The 12,500-nt window shown below is 39.7% G+C and overlaps 1 protein-coding gene across 8 annotated transcripts in view; it reads right to left on the bottom strand.

Annotated features, from left to right (window-relative positions):
• dglucy (D-glutamate cyclase) overlaps positions 1 to 10,945 on the bottom strand; it is a 35,657-nt gene extending 24,712 nt beyond the window's left edge. For 4 of the 8 annotated variants that reach the window (XR_012957817.1, XM_076106942.1, XM_076106945.1 and 1 more), the window contains exons 1-3: positions 10,578 to 10,945; positions 9,323 to 9,405; positions 860 to 1,170 (exon numbers count right to left, since the gene is read on the bottom strand). Coding sequence is in view for 5 of the 8 variants with exons in the window: in XM_076106942.1 (XP_075963057.1) it covers positions 860 to 962 (103 nt within the window). In the remaining 3 variants the exon portion in view is untranslated. Of the gene's footprint in view, positions 1 to 859; positions 1,171 to 9,322; positions 9,406 to 10,091; positions 10,267 to 10,577 lie in introns of those variants that run through there. The other 4 variants (XM_076106943.1, XM_076106946.1, XM_076106948.1 and 1 more) reach the window with 2 other exon arrangements.
• Positions 10,946 to 12,500: the final 1,555 nt, after the last annotated feature.

Genomic DNA, 12,500 nt, shown 5'->3' with positions numbered 1-12,500 from the left:
AACAGGTGGATAGCAGATAGCCAGCAGTTGAGTGTAAATAAGAGACAGTTGGGGAACAGGGTTGTTGGTTTGTCAGGCTAACTGAGCAGCTACATGTAGAGCTTTTAACTTGTGTTGCTGTCAGTGCAACTGTTGGCGCTATTTCATTAGTTTGATTATTTTGTTATTTGTTATTATTGTATTGATTTTTGTTGACACTAGGGGCACGGAGCACCAGGCCGGGCACGTGTCTAGGTGAAGGGATATAGGTAGTAGGTGGGTCAGTATCAGGTGACGCACCAGGAAGAGACATGTTTTTTTTACCAGAGCAAGAGAGAGACTGCAGGACGAATGTTTGCAGCAAATCTCGACTGGACATTGGACTTCTGGAGTTACAATCCGACTAAAATGGTGCATCAGTGGCCTTTTGATGTTTTGTTTTTGATTATTTCTCTTTGACAAATAGCCACTACAGCAACATCAAAGCATTGTCCGATGTGACTTACATTTATTCTTAATATCATTTTTATAATTTTTCATTTTATTTGAATTTAAAGTTTTTAAATTGTTGTTTTCAATTAAAATAACCACTTTTGTAAGTCATGATTATACAGAAATGTAAAATATACCACTAATGGAATATCTTAATAAATAGGAGCCCAATAGTACATTTATCTGTAGAAAGTCATACTTTTCTCTAACTGACTGGATAAAAAGGACCCTAGAAGCTACTGTTGGGTGTAATCATAGCTATTCTGATCATAGTTCCCTCTAATTGTTCAAGCTTAGGTTAAGGTTATACCAGTAAACCACAAATAATTCCAAGTGCATGGCTCCAGTGCCACATGCAACAGTACAGAGATGATACACTGGTTCTTACCGTTAGCTAATCCAGTCGTGGTGCTTATTCTGGGATCCTCCTGCCTGATTAACAGCCTCAACTCAGCAGGACTCAGAGAATTTAAATGATTTGACTGCTCCATTACAGAACACGTGCTTCTGTTAGATACTCCGAATGCTACTGCAATTACTTCCTCCTATTCCATGGACAAACTGGGATCTGCTAATCTCAGGTTCTTGCCTCAGGACCAAGTAAGAGCCAAAGACAGTCAATGCAGACGGCAGTGGAAGCCATGCAGTGGGGGAAGAACTCCGCCTTTCAAGGACTGGTCCACTCTTGCCCGCTTCACTCTGGTTAATGTTTAAGTGGAGAATGTGGTCAATCATTTAAATGAATGGCTCAAGATGAAAAGGGGGCAGGAATGGGGTAAAGGGAGAACTATTAACAGAGAAGATTATGACATTAAAGAGAGACAGAAGAAAATGTATGGAAACAAAAGCTTTATGTAGAGAGAATGAGAGGTAGAGACAGTTGACACGGTGGGTTTGCTTTTTTCGACAGTTGTAAAAACGTATAGGAATCTAAAATTAGCAACTAAATCACTGTTCTCTGTGTTTGTTGTCTTGGCACCCTTAGACATGCCATCAACTAGTTGCTCCTAAGTTGTTTCTTGAACTGCAATTTTATTATTTTTGTTTTCTATATTTTACAGGTGATAGGGCACGTGTAACACAATCCAACCAGTCATTACATCAACTCACCCCCATTTTACTGCCACAAATCTAGTACACACAGAATGAAAAACCACATCTGTTTTGTAATTCATGTGACACAAAAGCTGGTCTCGATGGAACTTTTTATTTTGTTTCCTGTTTGGTTGAACTCGGTGAAGCTGCCCTGCAGTATTTTGGGCTCATCTGACTTAAAGGGGAACACCATCTCAATGAATGAATTCCAATATGTTATTTCCATTACCTAGTAAAGTCCAATCAACGTTTGTGAACATGAGCTCTCTCAAAGCCAGAAAACAGAGAAGGAAGTGTAAAACTTATGTCATCAAGTATAAAGTGTGGAGCTGCTCACAGACAATGAATTAAAAGACTCCACTAATACCACTGTTGTAGTGGTATGTAAATATCACATGTATCTCTGGAAATAATAATCACAATGTCAACAAATGTTGACTAGATGTTCACAGATGGTTATTACATACAATAAAGCAAAGAGTCCATCAATACCTTTGCCCATCTTTGAAATGTATACACTTATACACACATGAAATATAGGCGAAAAAAATATAAATAATATATATATTAATAAAAAATCCAAAAAGGTACGTAATTATATGTTTGTCATTATTTAATTAAGGAAACCAATCACCCAAAAATGTAATTTACCAAAGACTGTTATCTTATCATAAAAGTAGGTTATTTAACTATTTACTTCACCCTCTGATGCCGCAGCCCCCAATAGTGCAGCTAGCACTTCAAACTGACACATACAATGGGCCCTATTGATGTAAATGAAGAGAAGTTTAAAAACAAGATATAATATGAGCACATCTTGTAAAATATATAATGAACAATTCTTTATCTTTATTATATAATTTATGTTATATATGATGGCCGGATATACTATGAGCGTGAAGCAACATTTTCACATGACTTAACTGAATTGAAAAAAATCTAAGATTAATCATGAATCAAATCATAAACAAACAAAATACAGTATATATATATATATACTGTAAAACTCTACATATGCTTTGAGAGCATATGCTTATGAGCATTTAACCTTCTATTTATCATCAATACTTTTCAGTTATTATATGGTAAATGGACTGTACTTGTATAGCGCTTTTCTAGTCTTTCCGACCACTCAAAGCGCTTTAACACTACTTGTCATCATTCACCCATTTACACACACTGTCTATCAGACTAACTCATTCACACACTGTAGGCACAGCTACGGGAGCAACTTTTGGGTTGAGTGTCTTGCTCAAGGACACATCGACACATATGCGACTAGCGGAGCCGGGGATCGAACCGCCAATCCTCTAATTCAGAGGTCTTCAACAGGGGGTCCGCGACCCCTAGGGGGTCCGCGGAGGTACTGCAGGGGGTCCGCGAAATTTTTGGTTGATTAGACAATTTTTTTTTTTCCAAACATGAATCTGTCCATTATTTTAATAGTTCAGTATTGTATGAAAGATAACAGGTATCTTTATGCATGGCAGTGGCACTAATAGTCCATCACTCATTTTCACTCAATATATGTTTAAAATGAAAACATCAATTTGAATAGCTTGTATGCATGATTAGCATGCAATTAAGAGACAATGTTGATATTGGCATTGGTATCAGCTGACAAGGTGTGTTTATAAATGGCAGTGGCACAGCCTCCCTACTCACTGTACCTTGCACATGTTTAAAATAAAAACATGAATATATGAACCTGTGTATTATTTGAATAGCTTAGTATTGAATGCACAATAAAGAGGTATGTTTATACATGGTACTAGGCCCATTTTAATATGAAACACAATTTTATACAATATATATGGTCGGGGGTCCCTGCTCCATCTCTCTATCACTTTGGGGGTCCTTGGCCTGAAAAACGTTGATGACCCCTGCTCTAATTGAAGGACGACCCTGCTCTCCAGTTAGCCCCAGTTATACCGAATCTGGAAACATCAAATCAAGTTGTTTCTTCATACTATCCTATGTCTCTAATGATGTGCAGCATTTTATGATACTCATCAGGGTAAATGCAGAATAACCACCGCTTCACCCGGCTTTATCCTCAATAAAGTGCTGGAAGTATCAAAAAGCTCAAACTGGTAGAATAGATATCCGCACACTTAAGTCTATGCAGAGAATACTGTATTTTTAGCTTTTGGTCTAAAGGACCTTCATCAGAGCATACATGGTTCAGCCATAATACTTATCAGGGAAACTTCAGGAATTCAACAGTCAAACCATTGATCAATTCACCCAGTAACATATTTAGTTTCAATAATGGTAGCAATTATTAGTCGCATAAAATTCTGGATCCTAAACAATGGTATTCTCTATATGCCCCTCCCCAAATCCCAAACTATTGATTCTAGAATCTTTGTGGGCGCTCCTTATATGTCAATATGTTAACAGGAAGGTTAAAGAGTGACCGCCAACCAGGCATTCTATCGGTAAGGGAATTTGAACAGGTTTGTTGCACAAAAGAAATCAAAGAGCATAGGTCAAATCCATGAGCAGAAGAGAAACCTGAGTGAGAGCAAATGTTTCACAAGCACACAGAAGCAGCCTGAATGTGAGGAGAAGGCTTTAGACTTTGCAGATTAAAGTATATGGGGACGATATTGTTGATTGTCATAGTCTTCCACCAATCAGATTTTTAGTTTGACATGTTGGGTGTATTTTTTGACATGTCAGAGCTGTCTAGGTGGCGTACAACTACGTCAGCATTAACGTGCGCCGTGATTGGTCAGTGGGCTAGCGTGACTGTTGTGAAGCTGAAGCTAGCTAGCAGAACTTAGTAGTAGTAGTAAGAGTTCAAGTTGAAAGATATGTAAGAAGTTATGACATTGACATGACATTTTTAGTATTTTGCTTGGTGTAGCTTTGTTTTTTTAACACTCAATGGCTGAAGGAGGAGGAGAAACGGATTTGGGAGTTACTGGCAACGCCTTTCTGGAGAAGAACATTTCCAGAAAAGCTGGACATCGTAAGAAAGGGTCGGTCAACCCCACAGCTAGCAGCCCTGACCCATCCAGGAAAAGGATTCGTACGAATGGTATTCCTGGCTAACAGCATCGGAGAAGCGTTGCACATTTTATGGCTAGGAATGCGTTTTATTTGCAACTGAGCGTCTTGGTGTTGGAGCTATGCTACGCTAACCTGAGTTGGCTAACCAAGGCAGCAACATGACACCATAGCACGACAGGACACTTACAAGCTACGGTGCTTTTGAAAGCTTTTGCTGAGACCCGAGTGGATCTACAACTCAACGAACACGATCGCAGGAGGACCTCTGGCTGGAACTGAACCGCACCGATGTTCTGTACGACCGCGTCATTGAACTCTTTGTTAACAAAGAAAGGAGGATGGACTTTGTCTTTAAGTGAACAGCAGCTTTGGTAAGTGGACTGCTTTTGTGTTTTTACATCTGCAACGTTACTTACTGTGTTCATTTGTCTATGGTGTCGTTTTTATAATATGGTAATATTGTTCCCTCTGATGTGAATAATATTTGAATGGTGCTCTTCAGTGTGTTGTGGAATACGTGTTTTAGCGCTGCAGTGTTGCAGAATTGATTTGTTGCTTTGTTATCATATAAATATATGCGACTGGTTCTTGTGAGTTTGTTCTTGTCATTGTGTTAATTACATTGATTTTGACTATATGCATTATCTGTTAATGACGAAGCATCCCGTAATGTGCGTATTCATGTATCTGTTTTCTTTTACAAAGCAAGAATTATGGTGTGGAGAAATGGGGATTGTGTGGCGATTGCTTTATCCCTGTTTGAATCAGTAGGGAACAGCTAAACGCTGCGGGGAGAGTGTAGCGTGTGTGCTGCTGTTGTTTTCCTGCTAAGCTAGTTTAGCGTAGTGTGCTTCCCAGAACACACGTGCATCACCAGAGTACAATGTTTTCTGGGCGTGTCAGACAGCATGTTGCCAGGTTGAGCGCAGTAGCTCCACCGAAGGAACATTATATGTCCCACAATTTAAGCTTCTGTATTTTCCAAATGCACTAGTATTATTCAAACGTATTGTTCGGTTCGTAAGCCTCGTACCGAACGGTTTAATACGAATACGTGTATTATTACACCCCTAGAAACAAATAATAACCGTAGCTGTGGCGTCATAATGAGGTTATTAGGAGGTGGTTCAACTGTAGTAGGACAGCACTGAAGGCCCAGGTATAAAATGCACGGCCCGCCACTGGGAGAAGGGCTGAAGCTTGAGCGCCGGATATCTGTGCAAGCAACCATATATCTGCCGACAAGCATTCAGTTTGAGCAGAAGCAGAGCAAAGCAGGGGTTATTTGAGTGGAAAGCATTACAAAAAACCGTAGGCCGTGAAATCAGTGAGTCGTGCCCTCAAATTGAAAGACCATGCTCTTGAATGAAAAAAGATCCATACAAGTCGCAGCGACTCACGGTCAGACACACCAGTGAAATACACTCTGCATCACGGGAAGAAACACCAGGGGCAGACTTTATCGTTAGGCAAGGTGGACAACCTGGGCCCGGGGCCATCAACTACAGTATGAAGACCCCAAACAGCTATAGATTTATTACAAGGTTTAGATGAGAAAAGTATGTATTAATAATTAATGTTACTATAATTTATTGTACCCTGCACATACCTAAAAAATGTGCATCTCAACTGTATTATTTCTAGCGATACATGTGATAAGGCAGTCGCTGTCACTGTTGGAGAAGCCTACATTTTCACTACTTTGGTTCTAAGGAGGATCCACAAATCAATCAAACAAACTCATTTTCCAGTCAAATATTTTTGTACAACAGTCTATTTCAAAAACTAGACATGTTATAACTGTAAGATTCCTCCGTCGCCTTAACGCTGTGTACTTTGTTTGCGTGTTTATATGTGTGTCGTTTGCAAATCATGGCATGACATTTCCAATGTCCAGAATTGTGTCATCAACAAGTAAATTCATTGCATGCATTTGTAAAATTTGTCAAGTGAAGGGAATAATCAAAACTCGAACTGGAAAAGTACTAACTGGATCGGGAGTAGACAAAAAGCTCCATGAAGGCAACTTTGAACCGTTAAGACATTCCCACACATAATTCAAGATTCGAGACACTTTAAGATTCATATTGGTCCTTTATACCAGTTATGTCTGACCGTGCATTATGGCTGGTTGACAGGCAGCATCTATTCAGTAGAAGAAATATGGCTTTAGTTTTAGATTACATGGTGATATTGTCTTTGTGTAGCCTGATTTATTAATCTGCCTTGCTCTGGGTTGAGATAAATTATTTTACACTGATTAACAGATCCCTGTGGCCTTTGAACCTTTGCTGTATTGTGAGAAGAGCCCAGTCCAGCCCTGTGAGGAGCCAGACCTTAGAAAACAGGAGTACCAGCAGGGTAACAAAGCAATGTTCTGTGGATGGGAGCAACAGCTAAACTTATCTTACACACCTAAAAAACATCAATATCAGTTTAAGTGTACTCTATATTTGAACTATATTTCCAATGCTTTACCATGCCATCAGATAGCTACACAGTCACAGGTTTCATACACATTTTGACCAATGGATTTCCATGACTTTTAACCAAATTTCCATGACCAAACATTTTGTGAAATCTCGGTGTATACATGAGAAAGTGAGAAAATGTAGTATTTAAACTAACAATGAGAATTCCAAAGCATACAGTCTACCTTAAATGACAAACGAATGAGAGACAATAGTTTGATTAAAAGAATAAACATTTATAAATATACTCTGGTTGACACTGACACATCAATAAGAGCTTTAGTAGGTAGCAGCATCCAGCTAGTGCACATATTGCTTTCCCTTTTGTAGTGCAAATTTTTCATTGAACCCTGTTACTGTACGGCTTCATATTAACTTCCACTGTTACTGTACAGCTGTTAGAATTGTGGCCTATCTTCTATTTGCAATTAATATGCATTCAATCCAGTTCAATTATTTAAATGAAAATGATAATCTACTCTGGCTAAGGTAATTTATCAAGAGTAAAATAATAGCTGTGATCTATACACACCTCTGCATGAGCAACCCGCTGAAATGAAGGTACAGGCTCCTTAACCCTCTCATTACTTCAGGGTTCTTGAGAGCAACTGCACGTGGGACTGTTGGTACACTGGCTGTGGTCATTACAGTGAACAGTGTCTGGCAGTGTGATGAGAGGACATGTGAGCCCTTGTTGCTGTAGTTCATCTCCTTGGAGCAGAGGCTGCATTTAGCATACCCTGCCTTATCAATGTATTTAAAATACTGTGACAGCAGGAAGCTGTACTCACGTCTGTTTAGACCTCCACCTTTATCCAGGCCCAGCTCCACCTTTATCCAGGCCCACCTCCACTCACAGCTCAGCCCTGCGTCAAGCTGCGCTACACAACCACCCTGAAGCTCTTTGACCTCATCATCTCATCAGTATCTGGGCCTCATGTTTCGTGGTCATGAAAGTTATTTTGACCACGAAATCATCCTCATTCTACTTTGAGTTAAACAAAACAACCTGCAACCAGATGCGCCGGTGTTCCGGTTTAACGTTAATGAGTGACCGCGTGAACTGAACCGGAAAACGGGGGGGCTGCATGTTTCATCACGTTACGTTTTTTCCTTCTAAATCGCGATAATGATGAACGTTAACAGTCGACAAAGTTCCGCATGCTGTGGACGTTAACTTAACCCAGCAAGTCTGAACGGTAACGGTACATAACGTAACTCAAACTTTAACGGAGGGATATGAAGACGCTGTAGACATCTGAACGCTGATTGGCCAAGACTCGACATATCAAAGATGTTCTATTGCGAAGATCACATCACATTTTCTCCTCTCTCACTCCAATCTGAGAAACGCTGGCTGGCAACTCAGCATAAATGAACGACATGGAAATATGAATATAACACATTTCCATGACTTTTCCAAAGCTTTTGGGATTTTATTTTTTTCCATGACTTTTCCAGGCCTGGAAATAACCATTTTAAAATTCCATGACTTTTCCAGGTTTTCCATGACCGTACGAACCCTGAGTCTACGTTTCCGACAGGGAACTGAAGCTGTTATCTACGCACTCACCAAAGCCACCAGACATCGTAGAACATGCGAGTGGCTGGTCAACCGCTGCCTCGATCGGTTCGATTGTTACTGTGTGACTTTGGTGTATAAAGCAGGGGTTCTCAAACTTTTGTAACTTAAGGCCCACTTCTGATTGTTAAAATGTCTGAGGACCCAAATAAATTAGAAAAAAATACAACATGATAAAAAAAGGAGAAAAACTAAACTAGGCTGTAAATATGTGTAATGCCTCTGTCGGCTGTAATGACTAAAATAAACATTCTGCTTACCCTCCCCATCACCGCCTGACATTATGAATCCAGACTTAATGTATTCATATTTCCTCACCACAAACGTTTGAGCCTTTACTGGTGCAGGGCTGTCTCCTGCATCACTTTTTAGTTTCAATAAAACGATCCATTTTGTGTCACTATATCAGAGGGAACGTTAGCTGACAGGGAAAACACATTTTTCTCCACCTGATGATGTGTCGTGATTGGCGGGTTAATATTCAAACAACTTTTTTTCACCGCTTTTTTTGTCATGTTATGATTTTTTCATAACATGACAAAAAGATTTTAAACCAGTTGCCTAATTGTTCTTGCTTTTCCAAACCCTTAAAAGCAAATCTATTAAGAGTTTGCTCAACTATCTCTGATAACAACTGAAAAACACATACAAAGGGCGATGATATATGAATGTGTTTGTGTTTTACCTGAGTCGATGGCAGAGTTATAGAGACTCCTGAAACATCCGAGGAAGCGTCTGGTGGCTTGGACAGCAGTCAGCATGCTGAACCTAAACATCAGCACACATACAGAACACTAAATCATTTGTTATCCAAAATCAGAAATTGTTCTTTTTTCACTATTCAAAACTCACATTATTGTCAGTCAGATCTATATAAGGAATTTAGGATGCAAAAAAATGAAATGCTGAGCGAGAGAGCTGTCTGAGTGAATCAGTGATTTCACCCTTTTAGTGCAGTTATTTTACTTTTTGATGGGCTGACAATTCCATTGAAAAAAACGTATGCCAGTTGCAGCGTTTTATCAGAACGGTTTTTGAATTTGCATTCCCAGCATATGATGACTGTTGGATCGGATTCATAGTGTTGAGGAAACAGTTGCTTTGTTTGTGGTGTTTATTTCTCTGCCACATTTTTGGGGATTATAATGAAAGACTACTGACTAGTTACTGTAGTGTCTGTATGGTAACTGCAGTGTCGGCAGACAGAAAACAACACACTGCAGCACAGACATGACGGAGTAGATTTGAGGTAATTTAGAAAGAGAAAGAACTGACAAGCTGATATTTGAACTTTAAAATGGCGCAGTCAGTAGTCTGTAATCAGTCATGTAAGCATGTGTGGATGTGTTCAAATGAGTTCTTATGTTTCCCTACATGACGCTTTTGATTCATTCATTCATATTGTTGGTGTAGAATTAGTTTCTATTGGTTAATACTTGTTTCAGCAACGGTACCTTTATTTTGAAATGTAGGCTGCACATCCTGTCAGCATGCAGTTTGGCCAGCAGACATTTTAATGGTTGCGTTACTTGTTTCTTGTATTGTACTCTGGTACTACCACTCAATGAGAAGCAAACTGTCACTGACACCCCAAACACAAAACAGGCGCATATCACTCATCACCTGCGATGGTTCGAAGACCAGTGAAGAACCCCTTTAGTTTATAGTCCTGTCCTGCAATAAAGCAGCTGCAGGTTCACTTAGATCTGAGCTCCAGGTGTTCCCCCGTCACTGTTGCCCTCTGGGTAATGTAAAGTTACACTTTTGTGTTAATAATATAATAATATTAATAATATATTAATATTATTATATATTTAATATTATATTATTATTAATATATATAATAATAATAATATACCCAATAATATGGGTATTGTAATGCCATCATTGGGGGAATAACTCATAAGTCGTTATTGGCTCTTAAATCTTTATTTTCTTACCTTACAAAGTCCAACGCCCTGGAGCAAGTTGAGGTTATTTGCAGCCTTGAGAGCGATGCCAGAAAGCTGCCATTAAATATTCTACGCTCTACTGAGTCGGAGTGTGTCGTCGAGCTATTTAGAAGATCGAGATGAAAAGAAACTGACAGACTAGTTCGGTAAAGTTGGAACGCTATTCACAGATTGGGACTTCTCGGATCAATAACTCGTTAGCGAAACGTTGTTCAAACCCGAACCCGAACACTTCCTCCGGGCTAAAGAATAACGTCGGTCTCACTGGCCAAATCCCAATGTCCCCCCTTACGGACCACTGTTGCCAACTATTTTTCCGGGGAAGTTGCTAGAGGCAGGTCGATTAGTTGCTAAAAGTTGCTAAATGACGTTGTGACGTCATTACGTGATGACGTCATTACGTAATAACGTAAAACTGCGTCATTACGTGATGACGTCATTACGCAATGACGTAAAACTGCGTAATTATGTAGACTACACAATAACGTTACTCAAATTGACTGTCCATCTCGACAAATAATATGATTTGACATCTGTTAATTAAGATTTTTTGTTTATTATCACATTTTTATTTGTAGAAGTAATTTAAACACAACACATTTTATATGATCAGATATTTTTAAACAACACATTGAATTATTGAACAATTACACATTATTGAACAATTACTTTTTTTTCTTTTCTTATTAACAAGTAAACCTACACATTCTGAACAATTTAAGCAATGTACTGGTAGTTAGTTAACATGCAACCAAACTGATCAATAATTATAGGTACAAGCTAATAACAAGGTATATATGATATCTTATTGAACAAGCAACTTAACTCAAATAATGATGTGTGCACTGGGCATCTCTTTCCAGCTGTCTCCAGGCTGTTGTGCTGCTTGGCTGGCTAGCTGCTCAATGGTTTCCTCCAGATATTGCCACTGTTCTCGCTCACACGGCAGTGTACACTGCCACCATCAGCTGTGTGTCTCCGCCAGTTCCAGAAAGTCCACTCCTTGCATACATACTGTAAATATGATGAATCAAAAAGTGGAAAAGAAAACCTCTTCATCTTCACTGTCCAACTGCATTGTCACGGAGCTGGAACCAGCAGAAGAGGATGGAGTGGCCTTAAAGCCGTATGCTGTTTTGGTGCCAAACTGCTCCAGAACTTCACTTGGTAGTTTGTGCTGGTAACAGGTATCTCCAGCCAGCTTCAGTCCATACCGCACCAGGAGTATGGAGTTGAGAGTGTGCAGTAACATCCTATTTCTCAGCTTTGACTTGACCACACTCATTTGGCTGAACAGCCGTTCAACCTCCGCATTTGAGTGTGGCAAGGAGAGGGCAGCGAGTGCAGCTTTGCACAGTTCTTCAAATGGATTTGACCCGGAAGAGTCCCTGTAGTTTTTTACTTCACTCCAAAACTCAACTGTATTTTCAGTTGAGTCCCACCTAAACAGATGGATGATTCTCCATTGGGAAACAATTTTGGCAATTGTTTGGGGATGGTACCCCAGTAGCTCAGCTACTTTAATAATTTCAGTGGTGCCTTTATTGTGGTTTAGCGTGTCCTTAACACTGAACAAGGCCATGTTTCGCAAGGCTTCTCGGTTGTCTGGGAGCCTTCCTTGCAGCTCCTTGCTTAAAGCAACAATGTAGTTGATGAACCGTCTACGAATGACCTTTTCGTCGTCTGGCGCAAGACTGAGTCGGGACACTGTGCTCTCGAAAAGGTACCCAAGGTATGGTGATGGACTGAGATGTCCATCAATGGCATCCTTCAGGACATCAATTTTTGCCATAGGGTGGACTACTCTGCTGCAAATTGATGTTAAGAGGTGTACCAGGTTGTCCAAAAGCTTGACAGGATCTGTTTGCTCTCCCTCAAATGACTTCAATGCAACTTGTACGTCGGGATTGA

Source organism: Anarhichas minor, unplaced genomic scaffold (assembly GCF_050575085.1).
Source record: "Anarhichas minor isolate MPS153535 unplaced genomic scaffold, ASM5057508v1 ptg000037l, whole genome shotgun sequence".
Lineage (NCBI taxonomy): Eukaryota > Metazoa > Chordata > Actinopteri > Perciformes > Anarhichadidae > Anarhichas > Anarhichas minor.
The sequence above is the reverse complement of the archived record's forward strand: the minus strand, read 5'-3'. Positions and strand labels throughout refer to the sequence as shown.